At 45.2% G+C, this 15,065-nt stretch overlaps 1 protein-coding gene across 1 annotated transcript in view; it reads left to right on the forward strand.

The window, feature by feature from the left end:
• The first annotated feature begins 394 nt into the window (after window positions 1–394).
• The window catches only part of LOC149359404 (endothelin-converting enzyme 1-like), a 163,467-nt gene continuing 148,796 nt past the window's right edge, over window positions 395–15,065 (forward strand). Inside the window, exons 1-2 of the mRNA XM_089567669.1 lie at window positions 395–454; window positions 1,188–1,468. Of these exons, the coding sequence (XP_089423795.1) occupies window positions 395–454; window positions 1,188–1,468 (341 nt within the window). The remainder of the gene's footprint in view (window positions 455–1,187; window positions 1,469–15,065) is intronic.

The following is a 15,065-nucleotide window of genomic DNA, read 5'->3' on the forward strand; positions in this document are numbered from 1 at the left end:
ATTTTTCCAGAAGAAGAAGCGGCGTATTTTGACGTCAGTGCGCACCAACGTTCAAGATTGATACATTCACACCAGAGCCGCATAAAGACGAATCGTTGGCAGCGTGTGGCGTTTATTTCTTAAAATGTGTGAGAACATCACAGAAAAAGCCGCGAGCGCTGCAAAGGAATTTTATTAAAGCTAGCAACCACATACAGAGAAAATGAACAGTGGTGGTCGATGACGTTACCCAGTTATTTCTCTTCCTTTGCTTTCCTTTGTCATTCCATCAGTTTCTACTGCAGCGTGGCGACAAGGATGCGGGAATCAGGCGAACAAGAAACGAGCGGCAATGAATAACTGCGGAGACGCGTGGACGACATTTACGAGACGAAGTGCTTCGCTTGCAAGCGAGATGAAGAAGCTCTGCACGACAGACGTAGCCACGGTGCCTCGTCTTTGGGCCACCATCATGGTGTGCAGGTTCTTGTTTTCTTTTTATCCTGCACACGACGTACGCTCGTGGTTTGCTGCTATTTGCGCCATTTCACACCTCTGCCTTTGCTTGGCGTTGTCGAATGTGGCTATTCTCATCTCGTTCTTAGCTTTCTTGCGGGTGGATGGGTGGCCTACTTCAAGCGGCCCATTTGTCTCATAATGTATCAGTGACTACGCCTGGCTTTCACTTCAGTAGTTGAACATGCGAGCTCCGCTACAGCATACTACGGCTGCGAAGGGCAGAAGGCTCGCCGTGCAGCTTCCGCGCCAAGCGACATTACGACACTGCAACTTTGAAGACTTAAGGAAGTGTGTATTATAAATGAACCCTAATCCGCTATAAATCAAATTTATCACAAGGTTGGAAGCGAATGGACAAAATTTTTGTCTCATAGACAAACGAGGTTATGCGACATTTGGGGCAACATAAACCGTGAACTTTTGAAGTTTACGGTTTATAACGATGAATTTCATAAAACGAAGACAGACGATGTAGAACGCTGAGGAATGGAAGGGGGGGGGGGGGGGGGGGCGGGAACCTGCGACTGTGGGAAATGTTCAAGTCTGAGTGCTTATTCATTGAATTCTTACGATGGATTGGGATGTTTAAAGGCGTTGAACATTATTCAGCGAGAGTTGATTTGCATCAGCCGATGGGGCGTCTGCAATGGTAGATGACCCTAGCACGGTCACTTCACGGTTGTCTGCAGCTAGGCCGGGAACGCACGCGACATTGCTCTCTTCCCCGCATGGACACTTCGGAGAAAAGCGCTCACAACAGCGACGCGGAGTACCAGGCCGTAGTCGTCTCCAGTGCGGCACACTTGCCCAAGCGGGTCCGGTTACGGGTTCGGTGGACGCAATTTTCGCACCTGGTGCGACCAATTGCCACCCCTGTCGAACCCACAGAGGACCATACAAAACCGCACAGCCCATTTCTGCGCCTGCTCATCGCATGTGGCACTTCCCCGCTCTACGCCCACGTGTTGTGGTGGGAAGGCTCGGAAAAAAAAGTAAAGAAACAACAAATCGCTTTCTCTTTGGAAGCGAAAGCTTCACTTCGCGACCTCGTGCTTCGATCACCGGGTGTCTAGTTTTCACCTCCAAATGATCTTGAGCTTAGAAAGCGACGAAAAGCTGCATAAGCAGTTGTGTCGTTGATCAATAATTCTTGTGAACATTGAAACTGCGTTGAACCAAGAAGTGCGCTTCATTGAATATTACGGTTAAGTGCTAAAATATTTCTTGATTGAGTAATTGCATCGCGCTCACTTTTCAATCCGTAAGGAAGCAATAAATAAAATATATTGTGCGTTTCTGCTCCACATCAGACTGCGCGTACAAGTGGTGAAATTTTTGAAAACTAGATATTTCCAATGAAGTGCTAGGTTTTTCTACCACACATTTATGACCAAAAATTTTTTTACTAGCAGGAAAAGAACTTGTACCTCTTTGGTCTTGGCAAAATGCAACACCTAGTGCAACACAACCTGAAAAAATGCACAGCTGTTAAGTGATGCTATAGAAATGAAGTGCGCTTAGATCAGAACACTCTCCAGCTTTGCAACGAGGCAAACACCACGTGATGATTGTTTATATTTTTTTTACCAATTTTTCTTATGCTCTCATATCATCAGTTCTAGTCTATCCCCGAGAGTCACCAGCTTAGCGAGTGCAATTGACAGCATCTCGAATGTGATCCTTCGAAGCTCGAAGGCTCCAAGCCAGTATTGTCAATCAGCAACAAATCTATCCCAACGGTCTGTATGGTTTGCGCCACAACCTCATACAGAGTCTGTTCTGAAAGTAGTAGGACTGGTTTTTTCGTGGGTGAACGGGTGGACGAGAGGCTGTCTGCGCGTGCCGGATCGTTGAAGGGGGATAATGGGAATGCTGGGGAAAATCGGCAGTAGGCTCTCGGCCGTTGAAGAGAGGAGGCGATTGTACTGTGAACCCCTGTCGAAACGTCTCGTCACGCAGAATCATCGAGCGTTTACTGGATCAGCGATACGCGACCAAATTTTGTGTAAATCTTGGTAAAACGGGCAAGGAGACTGACGATATAATTAAGGAGGCCTACGGTGACGCTGCCACGGGTAGATCAGGTGTTTTTGAGTGGCACAAGCTGTTCCGAGAAGGTCAGGAAAGAGTCGAAGACGATGTCCGCTCCGGACGACCTTCGACCTGCCAGACAAACGAAAATGTGTAGCTAGTGAAACATTTACTGAACAGTGATTGTAAGATGAGCATTATAATGGTTGCTGATGACTTGAGCATTCCTCAAATCTAAGTTTTTGAGATTGTGACCGAAAACTTAGCCGTGAGGAAAGTGTGCGCGAAATTGGTGCCGGCAGTGTTGTCAGAGGAGCAAAAGGCCAACCGGAAAGTGATCTTCATCATGTGTGTGAGGACAGCGATTTTTTGCCCAGCACAAGGCGGCAACGCTGCCTCAGGCCCTCTACAGCCCGACTTTGCCCCGTCAGACTTTCTTCTATTCCCGAGAATAAAATCGACGCTCAAGCGGACACATCACGGATCGGTAGAGGCGGTTCAATAGACCATGATGAGGGAGCTAAACAGCATTCCGGTCCAGGCGTTCCTGGAGGCGTACGAAAACTGGAAAACTCATTTGCAGCAGCGTGTAGGTGCGGAAGGGTGCTACTTTGAATAATTTTAATCGTTTGTACTATTCTATTGAATAAATTTTATTAAAAAAAATGAGTCCAACTACTTTCCGAACACCAGAGAATCTGATCAATTCACTCAGAAGACATTTCCAAAAAGTACACATATAGGCTTATATGTCAGCTTCCTTTTCATCTTTTAGCACAGTCAGCTTTCAGCGCAACACTCCCGGAGCTCAACCTCAGTAGATTGGCATCTGGAGAGATGGGATCCTTGAAACATCGTCGGGTACAGACTGAATACATGACCTTCCGGTGGCCACTTCTGCTTTTCAGTGTCGCTATGCATGCCCCTTCTTTGGCTCACCAGGCTTTCGAGTGAAAATAAACGTATCCACCACCGTTACAAGACACCAGCTAATGGCACTCATTCGATGGCCAAAACACCAGGAAGTAGTGTATTTATGCAAATAGCAATTCATGAAAATTCTTCTTATCTATGTCATACATTTCCTTCACATTTCTTACAAGACTCCGCCCGGAAGAGTCCCAGTTAATGAGATCAATTTTCACGTACTAAATTCTCCTAAATAAAATTAAGTCGTGTTTTAACCTAAAGCTTGCTCTTGAAAACTTAGAGCGCTGAAAACTACATATAGTTTGCACAAGCTCTTTCTTTTTTGCATTATTCAAGAAATCCACAAAAGAAGTCCAAGGCACGACAAATGAAAATCATGGTAAAAAATAATAAAACATTAAATTTTCTTTCTTTCGCCCTCGTCATCCTATACCCGCCTTCGAACTTCGAATGTGTTCGTCTGTCTCACAAAATGCGACCAAGAAAAAACACTTTCTTAAAGCACTTAGTTTTTTTCTTCATTCTTTTCTATATGTCTGGAGCATCGCCATTCCTTACTTCAGGCCAAACTAACAATGCTTCGCAGCATGAGTTCCGAGCAAGGCTCGAAAGGTTAAAAACAGAAAAAAACGTGACGGTCCTCCAGGCAAAAAACTAAACAATCGAAGCAAAAATACCACGACGGGGTCTGAGCGTATAAGGGCCTAATCGGGCGCTCACTACACTTCTTAATGCGGCAGATTAGTAGACTTTTTTTTATTACTGAATTAACGAATCTCTGAAAATTCCCGCAGTGTTTACATTCTGCAATGCTGGAAATATATACGTTTGCTTAGACTGAGCCTGTGTTGCGCACTTCTGCGCTATAATTTTCGGGAACTCAGCCGAAAGCACATGCCAGTTTCACATGTAGTTTTGGCAAGCCTGCTAATGGCCAGAACAAAGCAGTGACGCAACATCGAGTAGGATTTTTCTAAAACGGTTGGTAACATTTTTAGAACTTTTATGGGTCTCCTTACAACTATGTCTTTGATTACAACTATGTAGTTGATTACAACTATGTAGATGATACAACTATGTAGTTGATTGATTCTTTAGAACTGCTCATTGTAGGTGGAGAAAAGTGAAGAAGTAAGAACTAATAAATTTGGTCAGAAAATAAGGTAAAGCAGAATATACGATTACTGGACAGAACAACGGGGAAAAGCCCCGGAGGAACTTAACGTATTTGACAGTAGTTTGAAAAGTACGCTGTTTAGCTACAGTGGCCGCTGACCTTTTCCAGGTACAAAAATGAGCACGAATTTTATTATCATGACCTATCTCACATTATCAAATATTTGTGCTGTGCCCTGCTTTGAAGCTCGTGATTGCTCGGCCGCCGGTGTTTCTTCGGATTTGTGGTGCTGCCGATGAAAACATTCCGAGCATGCCATGTGAATAAAGTCGACACAAAGGCCACACAACATGGCACTGAGGAATATTTTAGACTTGCTAGAAACTACATCAATAACTTGGCGAAAGGACATCGAACCAATCTCTGAGTACCACCCGGCCTCGTGTTCCCGCGGTCAGACGTTCGCGCCCACACGGGCACAACCTAGTCAGTGCCGATGATTCACATGAGTTATGTTGCTGTTCTGTAAGTGTTTATACACCTGAGCTCGCTTTGCCGGGGCCTCCACAGTTTATGCGCGCGTGTCTGAGCCAGAACTAATGCGGGCGCGTGGCAAGAAGACTCGGGTACTCCCGCTACGCACATGACTGCCTCAGCAGGGCAGCGCCTCGATGCCACCTGACGTCTGCATACTGGAGAGCCCCCTCCCACCTCTCGGCCGGAGCCCATACATTTCGTCGTTGTCCACCACTATATAATGTGTTAGACCTTAACCATCTCTAACGTATAATACACCCTACTGCCGTAAGATGTTGGACAGAAATCTGCTAGTTGCCTCCAGTTTGATCTCCTTTGAGGAATTTTGTAAGAAGGTCGGCTACGACCCACATTGTCAATCCAACGCATCTTAATTGATCTCGCAGAGGAGCAGTCATCGCGATGTGGCAGCGGTGCTGATTTATGATTCGAGGTCTTGTATCTCCTAAGGTTCATTAATCAGCGCTAGCAGCGACCTCCCGGAGAGACTGCGCACCATGCTGTCTCGAGTATAACAGACGGTGTTTTAGACGGGAGTGTAAATGGGACGGCGCGTTCTAAGATGTGGATGTGCAGGTGGCAAGGCTTGTTGCTTAGGAGTGGTTATAATGTTTCTTGACCAAAATGCCTTTTCTGTTTCCGTAATAACAAGGAACTCTTGCAATACGAGTACATTAAATATTTCCACGTACGCTTCATATATGTATAGCTTTTCATTCCACGTGCACGTTATATAAGTATAGTTTTTCATTGTACTCGAGAGCTCTCTGTGATGGCTTTGTTTCATATGGATGCCCGCCCCAGGCACTTAATTGTATCGATGTGTGCGATTGAGTTTGATCCGGATACACTCCGGGATCCACGATAAACACGAGATATTCGCAGCAGTTATTCTGCAAAAGAGTCACGAACCGAGAAGTGGTTGCCCTATCATCACACTGCAAAATCTACTTTGGTGAAATGAGGCGATTGTGCTCACTGACGGCGGTCTGATTTGTTTCCATCACCGAAACACGGTTTCGTTTGGCGGCTACAAGTGGAACCAGTAAGCAGTTTCAATTTTATGCCCTCCCTCTTGTCATCAACGATCTCGTGGTAAACGCAACCGGAGGTTACTACAGTATTAGCCATGTTGTTATTAGGGTTAATTCTCAGACATAAGAAAAATTGAATTCGTAGTGCTTTCTAAAAGTATAAAACAACTAGTATACGTTATAGAAACCTTGAATAAATATTCAGATTCCACTAACAATTAGTATTACAACAGCTTAACTTGTCTCTAATTATAACATAAATGAGCCCTGAATTGTTCACGACACATGCATTCTTTTTTCTTTACTAAAGTTCGGTGAAAGTTCAAATATTACACTGTTAGATACGCTACTTTTTTAAAAGATGCTTGTTTAAATCCTTCATCTGACTAGTGTCATGATTTATTTATTTAAGAGGGTTTCACGAGGCAAGTCGATCGTACATGAAAGCGCCAAAGAAGCTAAAATAACACAGATTCCAATCAAGAAGTAACATATCTTCGAACTATGAAGTACCTTACCGTACAAGCAATGTTACACGAATACGTCCGAATCTAAATTACGTTTGTCGAAATGTGTTTGTACTCTGACACCTTCTTACTCCACGGGCAAACACCGAAAAGCTGTGTTGTGTCATGTTCGCGGTATGGGATTTTGTTTCACAAGCCGTAAAAAACGCCAAACGGAAGGAAAAGATGTGTGCCGGCCTCGAAATCGGCTGTTATCTTAAGTATCTGTTCTGAAAACAGTAAAAAATATATGGCCAGGGGTAAGCTGAGGAAGGCCAATCAAAGATAGCCGCGATAGACAAGATGGTAAGGGGATCAAAATATATACAGCAACTAGCAAAGCAGCAGTCACAGTCAAATCCAACCAGTAAATTAATAGATAGCAACAATTGCGCAGGTGTTCTGTCACAGTTACGCACTGCATGCGGGCAGTTACAGTGAGGATGACAAAGAAAATGTACCCGGATGTCGTGTCCTTTCACATGTATTTTGCGCGTTGTTCATTCTTTCAGTTGGAACTGGAATGTAGCATCCGACTGCATTTGTAGATAGGTGGCACACGGAGCTCCCTGCCACTGCTGGCTACTTATCTGGGAACAGATAACTCATCACTCCCGTGGTCAAATGAGTGCACAGAGGCTCACCACTCTTCTCTCTTGGAAGCGCGCACAACACCATGGTCACAGATGTGCCTTCAGAGGATCAGGAGAAATTACAGAGCACTCCACGATCCATGGTTGGGAGAAAGCGAAGAGAAACTGCGAAAAAGCGGCGCAGTGTAAGAGCTGGTCTTCCAAAGTGTCAATAATATCACAATCAGTGCACACGTCGCTGGATGCGAACGTTTGGGGCACCCGTCATTCCCCGGGCCACAGAATGGCGGCCAACGAAGCCCTTGATAGAGGGGCCGCACCGCGGAAGAGGATGATGATGATGATGTCCTCAGGCTGAATGGCACATACCCACGGCGGGGGATTGGCCAGGGTATCAACAGCTTGAATTCTTTTTCTTTTCTTCGAAGCAGTTTTCTATCTCCTCCTCCTTATCGATGACCTAAAGCACCCTCGGAACCACCTTATTTTCTTCTGCGTGCATCTAGCGCCCGTCACGCTGGCCACTGTTCATGTGCTAAAGGCCGCCGCATTCACTCGCTTTTCATATTCGTACTGGACAGTTCGCCAAACGTCTCTAGTCTTACCAGTAAGATCCCAGCACAAATTATTTGCAAAGCGCTTGCCCGCCCTTTAGCGGCCTTTGCATGTAATCGCGGCCCAGTGGAACGGGTAAAAGATGACGACGACGATATCTAACGTGAAGCTTGAGACGTAACGACTGAAAAAAAAACGTAATGAGAGAGCTAGTGATGTGCGAAGTGCAAAAAGGAAGAAAGATGTCCCTCTGTGGAAGGGTACGAGTCCAGCATGTTAGAAAGCGTGAAATAAAAAAAGAATTAGGAAACTTTTCATGAAATCGCCTGCAATATAGAATATCGGTTCTCACAGGGCCTCCAGAGACATCTGGTTTGAGCGGTGCCACTTATTTTAAAGTCGCACGCAAATAACTCGAAATATCGTACAAATCTTGAATCTTGGTCCATGTCGTATCACCAGCTTGGTTTGCTTGTGAATGACCTTGTCAAGACGTTTTTCACTTTCCGCCATTATTTGTTTTCTCTTCTAGAGCGTGCCACTTTTGGCTACTCTACAAAGAGCGTTGAAACATTGCAAGGTATGTATACAAAAATGAACCTTATCAACGTAAAAATTACACATTGTGACATCAAGCGCTGTACCAGCTTTCCCAGTTTGTCAGATAGGTATTTATTCTCCTAGTTAGTTACTTGACTGTTTTACTTATTACTTCCATTACTTTTAATTTACTGCGTTTAATCTGTACAGCGGTCTCATGCGACCAAGAAGGAGAAACTTTCCACTAACAATGAGCACGTGTAAGTGCTTATGAATGTCCACATATTATGTGGGCTTCGGTAAAAAGCGCAAGTTTGAAAGGGACGTTGCAGACAGATTTCACGATTGCCAAAACAATCAAAAATCAACAGAAAGTAAAACGTCACTGTGTGTAGTTTTATCGGCTGAATAGGAAAAACATCTAACGCACGCACTGATTGTTGGGAAAACGATGCCAGCTCGAGGCACTCATAGGCGAGACATCGGAAGCGTTTCTTTGTTAGCCAAGGATATACGCACCTGTCAAATCATATTTCATATCTTTATAGCACGGGTGCAAACCAAAAAGGACATCTAAAATGTCTCTAGTAATTTTAAAGGCTGTCCATAAAATTGCAGGGCATCACCATATTTCTTCATAGTTCTTCGATACGCCTTCGGATCCCAGCGAGAGATTTCCGCGGTCGTAATTTCAGTGTGAAGAGGGTAGAGGGGCCTATTAAATACCGTGTAATTGAAAGAGACAGCCAGCTGCTACACTAGGAGCAAAACATGGGAAAATAAACGGTAGCCAGGATTTTGGTTATCGACCAAGACAATTACTTGAGAGTTTATCAAGCGCAAAAAAAAAAGCCTCGGAAAAATAAATTCAACATCCCCACCAGTGTAAGAACGATTGCTAAAGCTACGGCGGCAATAAATACAGCGGACAATAAAACGCCCTACAGGTGTATCGTATGTGAGTCTGCTTTTGTAAAAGCCTGGCGGTGGTTTCCGCTTTTTCATTTTGTGGCTCTGCTTTTCTTGCACAGAAAGGCTTCCATGCCTTTTCGAAAAGAAGGTTGGACGGTTACCTGACCGTTTGTGGATAAGGACATTGGTGGGTTAGCTAAATAAAGAGGCGCGTATTGCCAGAGATTTTGAGCTGGCGTTATAGAAAAAAATAAAAGTGAAGTCTTGAGGAAACGCAAGGATCTGTGTCCTTCTTAATGTGCATTAAGATAAACTACATAAAAATAGCCCTAATGAAAATAAAAGTATTTTAGCGTCTGTAAGCGTACCTGAATAAGAGCCAGAGTGCAGCATAGGTAAAGCTGATTGCTCTTCGCGGCAGGCATCCCTTCAAGGGCAGTTCATCTTATTCTCAGGCCGGCAGCACACGTAGCCCTATTTCTGGACAGCAGCGTTGACACAGCGAACACAACTCAGCCTTTAAGAGCACTGCACATATGTTTCGCAACCCGTAGGAATAATATCGTGAGAGCCGAGGTTGTACCCAAGGCATTCGGTGTGCTATTTGTGCTGAGTCGCAAACACGAGCATAGCCCTTCTTCTCTATCACCGTGCCCGTCTCCATGGCGAAAGCTCTGTTTGTGTGTTTGTCTTTGTCGTCGAGGGAAAAACGTTGCGTCCAGCTCGGTTTAGTTGCTCAGTGTTCATGTCGTTTTTTTGCCGCTTAGTCTAGTTTTTTTTTTTTGCCTGCCTCATCCGTTCTCCGCATCTTCGCGCTTAAGGAAAGTTCCTCCTTAAACTTTTACGATAGACAATTCCCTGATTCCTAATGTAGAAACTGTTCGTATTCTTGGTGATCCCCTTCATACATCTTGGACCGGCATCCCGTGGCTGACAGCCATCCTTAAATCGGCTCACGCTACTATAGGTCTGATTCTTTGCATAGCTATGGGCTCTGAGGGCGCACGTGATCATGCGGCCCGCCAGCTTGTACATCTCACCCGCACACAATGGACCTCCTTTGAGGTTATCAATCGTGAGGCTAGGAGCGCGATAACATATCTACCCTGTCTAATACCCTTACTCGTGCTTCGGGAGGGCGCCCAACTTAATGCACTCAATAAACTCATCGATCAGCGGGTGGCAAACACAGCCCGCAAAGAGTCTCCACACTTCATCGCTTAAAGACACTCCCTCTGTGGTCGTACTCTCAGGTCACAGACACTCGTTCCACTATTCCCCCGTCGGCTGCCGCGTGTCTGCCTGAAGGGTACATACTGCCTACCGATGAATCACATGCTGTAGAGCAGGGAACTTCAAGCGATCTGCAGTGCCATTGTTTGATTTCCTACCGTTCATTCCAAAATTCGATACAGTTCATCTTTACTCCCTCGCCGTCGTTAAAAGCCTACGGCCGTTCGAAGCACGATCTAGATTACACAATCCGTTCAACTGTTTCGCGCAAAGTAAAGTACCCACATTCATTGCGTATACACTGGATTCGAGGCCTTGATCACGATCCGCATAACATTAAAGGGGATGCTATGACACACCTTGACACGTGAGATGACCCGCCATCTTTCTCTCTTCCCCCAGATCCGTTCCTGTTTCATGTTCCCGATTCGCAAGTTCTGTGCCAGCGAACACGCTTTCTAATTCCTCCGTGTTCGCACCCTCTCCTACGCAGTCTTACTCGGCAGGAGGTGATATCCGCGCACCGGATTCGGGCAGGGGCGGCTCTGACCCTACTCCACTGCGGCAACTCTTTCTTCCTTTCTTCTTTCATTCCCTTCTTCATCCCTTTCCTTACGGCGCAGTTCATGTGTCCATCGAGATGTGAGACAGATACTGGGCCATTTACTCTCCTGAAAATCAATCTTCATTTTAAAATTTTCTGACCCTCAACTGTCCGTCATCCGGGGCGTTAAAAAAATCTCCCAGCAATTGGCAGGTGCCCTCACTGTGGCGTTGCGCCGCACATTTGTGGTGCGCGACACTTGTTATTGGCGACCCCGCAACGACTCCTGTTAGAAAACGGCTCCTCGGGGAGGTTGGCCAGCGGTGGAACCACGAATGTGATCACGACGAATGACAATCAACAATCACTACACCGGCAAAATCTGCGACTACCTCAGCGAAGCTAGACCTCACTCCTTCTATTAACTTTTTATTTCCTGCATTCCATTCCCCTTTTCACAGCTTATAAATCACGGCACACTTCTCCAATAAACATAGTATGTGTACTTTCATGTCTGCGCACAAAAAATGTGCACTTCTGGAGAACGCTTCGCTTCAAGTGCTGTTTAGGACCAAAAGTGCGGTAAGATTTTAATGCGTAGCATATTGCAATCACTCAGTTCAGCCCTTGGGCCCGGCCGGGCAGCCACCAAACCACGTGATGTGACGTCACGTGGTTTGGTGACGTTACGTCACCAAACCACGTGGGAAAAAATAAAAAAAGAGAGAAAATAAAAAAAAAACAAAAAAGAAAAGAAAAGGACGGCTCAGCATGGTGGTGGTTGCCACCGCCCCGTTTCAAAGGGGGCGCTCCTATCCATCCATCCATCCATCCATCCATACGTCACGGAGGAAAAGCTGCTGAGAAAATCGAGTGCTGCCAAGCAATATCGCGCGAAAAGACCGCGCAATATGCAACGAATTCTTGGCTTAACCAAGCTAAGCCTGGTCACCTTTTTTATCTTGTTTTTCTTTTTGCATTAAATATATGATTTTAATTGGTATCAGATTTGTATTTCTACAATTTCTCCTTTTATGGAAGGGCACTGGCACATATATTGAATTACACAAAGACCGCCGTGCAGACAGGCAGTGAGTCACAACACAACCGCAAATGAACGTGATAATGACCTGTCTGTAGGTGTTTCACCATGTCGGATATGTAGGGGATTCAGAGAAAATTAAGGATGCAGTAAACGACACTCCAAGTATTATTAGGTTGCTTAGACGGAAGCGCGGCGTGAAGAAATGACAAATTTGGATAGAGCGTAAACGTTCCTCAGTAGCCTTTAGAAACTACAGTGCACAGGTTGAGAAACCATAAACTAATACTGAAATATATCTCCAGCGTGACCAGCAAAGTTACAGCCTGGCAAAGTGTGTCATTCGCCGTATATGTTTTTCGTACAAAAGTTAGCGCAAAACACGACACTCACAAGAAAGGTGGACAGGACAACGCGCTTTCTTTCTTGTGAGTGTCGTGTTTTGCGCTAACTTTTGTACGAAGAATAATGCACCAACTAGCCCAGCAACAAGTGTTACTTGCCGTATATATTGCTCAGGTGGCTCGGTTTTATCTTTAGAAATATTATCTTCACTTTTCTAACCTCATGAGATTTATGCGATATAACCGTGAAAACGCCATCAAGTCGCCTTTGTCCGTTGTCTTGCACGCAGTAAGAAAATTAAAGCCAGACCAGCGCTAGCGTACTGACCGCATTATAAAGCTCAAGCGCACTGGCGCTTAATGCACCCTTCCCTCCCATTACGGGGTTTCTCATCAATGCCCCTAGCCTGCTTCAGATTTTAGACCTTCAGGAAACGAAGTTTAGACGCAATTTATAATTTTGCTGGACGTGGTTGCTGCGTTTCGATCAAGTTTCTAATTTTTCTACCGGGCAGTAAATGCAGACAAAACAAATACTCTCATGCTTCATTGCACTGCGCTTTTTGCCATAGATGTTAAAATGCTGCTTCCAGCTGCTCGCTTTGCTTAACCTATAGTTGACGCAGAGCAATCTTTAAAAAACAAGAAATAACTGGGCACGAGAAATGAAATCTTCCTTTATTGTACGGTTCCTTTTTTCCCTTGGTCGTTAACGGACGAGAGCTGTACGCAGAGCATACCAGCTGCAGGCGCAGTTAAACTGCAATCACTCACGGAGCGCTGAAAGCGAGGACATCAAAAATAAAAATCAGGACAATTCAACTAAGGACAGCAAGAAAGGCAGAAACAGAATGAGGCAGCCCTCGGGGCCCACATCGCGGCGTCGCGCCGAACTTGAGTAGAGACTGTAAATCGGCCCGCTAACCTCCTGTTTTGTTCCGGACCGCTATGACCGCATCTTTTTTCGTCGCCCCGTGTAATGTTCCTCCTGAATTGTCTGGCCGCGGTCGGGCCGAGCGCTTGATTTTTTCGGTGTAGCCCTTCCCCTCCACTTTTCGCTTTTCCTGCATTCCACTCCCCTCCTCTGCCCCTTAGGGCACCCTTACCCCTTCCATAACCCCCCCGATCTTCTCGCTCTTTCTTCAGCCTTTTACTACCATTGCCTCCGGTGGCCGTAGGATTGGGCCCTAATAAGCGTTCGCAGATCGGGTCCTGAATACCGCTGCTTGCAAAGTTGTGGCAGCGCCGGTGGCATGACCGAGATGTTCTAAAAGACGTCAGGGTGCCTCACACCGTAGATTCTCTTGGGGCACTAACGGCGTTACGTGGTCGTTATGGTCGTCTCCTTCACGTTGCAGTACGCTGCGCAAAGTCAGCGGCGCCATCGTTGGGAAGCGACCGCCAGTCTCGGTCGTTGGGACCCGATGCCCACTATTCTGTCCCACATTGGACGTCGGAGGTGCAATAACGAGGATTGATCGCGGCGAAGAGCTTCTTTGTTTTCCGTTTATACCGATGATTTTTGTTATTTATTGAGATGTCGGTTAGTGAGACGACATTTTTTATAGAATCCGGCTTTCCTTCCTATCGTGGTCACATAGCAATAGTTATGTCTCCGCGTACAATATGCTGTGTGCTGGAGGATTTAAGAGAACACGAAAGTGGAATAAAAAAAATCATTTTTGGGCCTGGCCGAGTTTTTTCAGTTTACTAGCTCGCTAGATACTAAGCGCGGTAGACTGCGCTTCTCGCATCCGTGATTAGTTGAATGAAAAGTTCAGACATCTAGGAACGGAAGTATGAAGCCGCTTTGCTGGACCATTCAACATTCCGACCGCTAGCACTTACGCCAAATTCCACGCATACGACACCTAGAGCCATTCTATATATACACAAGCCGCTCATATCAGTCTCATAACATCAAGGTATACAGACGGAAACTAGACGATGGTCGCTTTGAGTTGCCCGTGCACACATACCGCCTCGCACAACAACCGCACACATGAAAGCCAGTCAATGGTCCAAAATTTCATATACAGATTTCGAAACACCGCCGCAGACAGATCAGCGCTGATATACGATTCTGTAAAAAACAAAAAACTTTATATTATTTTGAAGTGTTTGACGGTTCCAGATGGCTTAATTAAACCACTACCAACTTTTGCAATAAAATATGTTAGTTTCTCTTAAAGCATTTTGTCACTCACATTAGCCTATATTTTTCGAACATCACATTGTTGCCATCATCATTACGTCGGATAAATCTGTGCTGTGTGAGCCGGCAAGCTGCAAAGTTTAGAGGTTTGCCTAGGGCTCACATATGCTTACTGTGTTATCTCTACAGGGGCAATTACGTTCGAAAATTGCTGGCTACATGTGATACCTAAGAGGCTGCCGTGCTAAGGACCAGAATTTGCAGATCACTAATGTTGTACCTCTTGGATATATAGACAATACCCCGCCCCCCCCCCCCCAAAAAAAAAATAAAGTATAATAAATTTCGTATTCTGACGCAGTATTGGACAAATGTGGCCTTTTTTAATCTAACGAAACACACAATAATAATTCTACTTTTTTTGCAAGGTGCTGTTTGTATTTTTTTGTGTGAAAGTACTGAATTCAGCTACGCCTTCTTCCGAAATTTTATTA

This window comes from Amblyomma mixtum, chromosome 2 (genome assembly GCF_055824585.1).
Source record: "Amblyomma mixtum isolate Tamu chromosome 2, ASM5582458v1, whole genome shotgun sequence".
Classification (NCBI taxonomy): Eukaryota; Metazoa; Arthropoda; class Arachnida; order Ixodida; family Ixodidae; genus Amblyomma; species Amblyomma mixtum.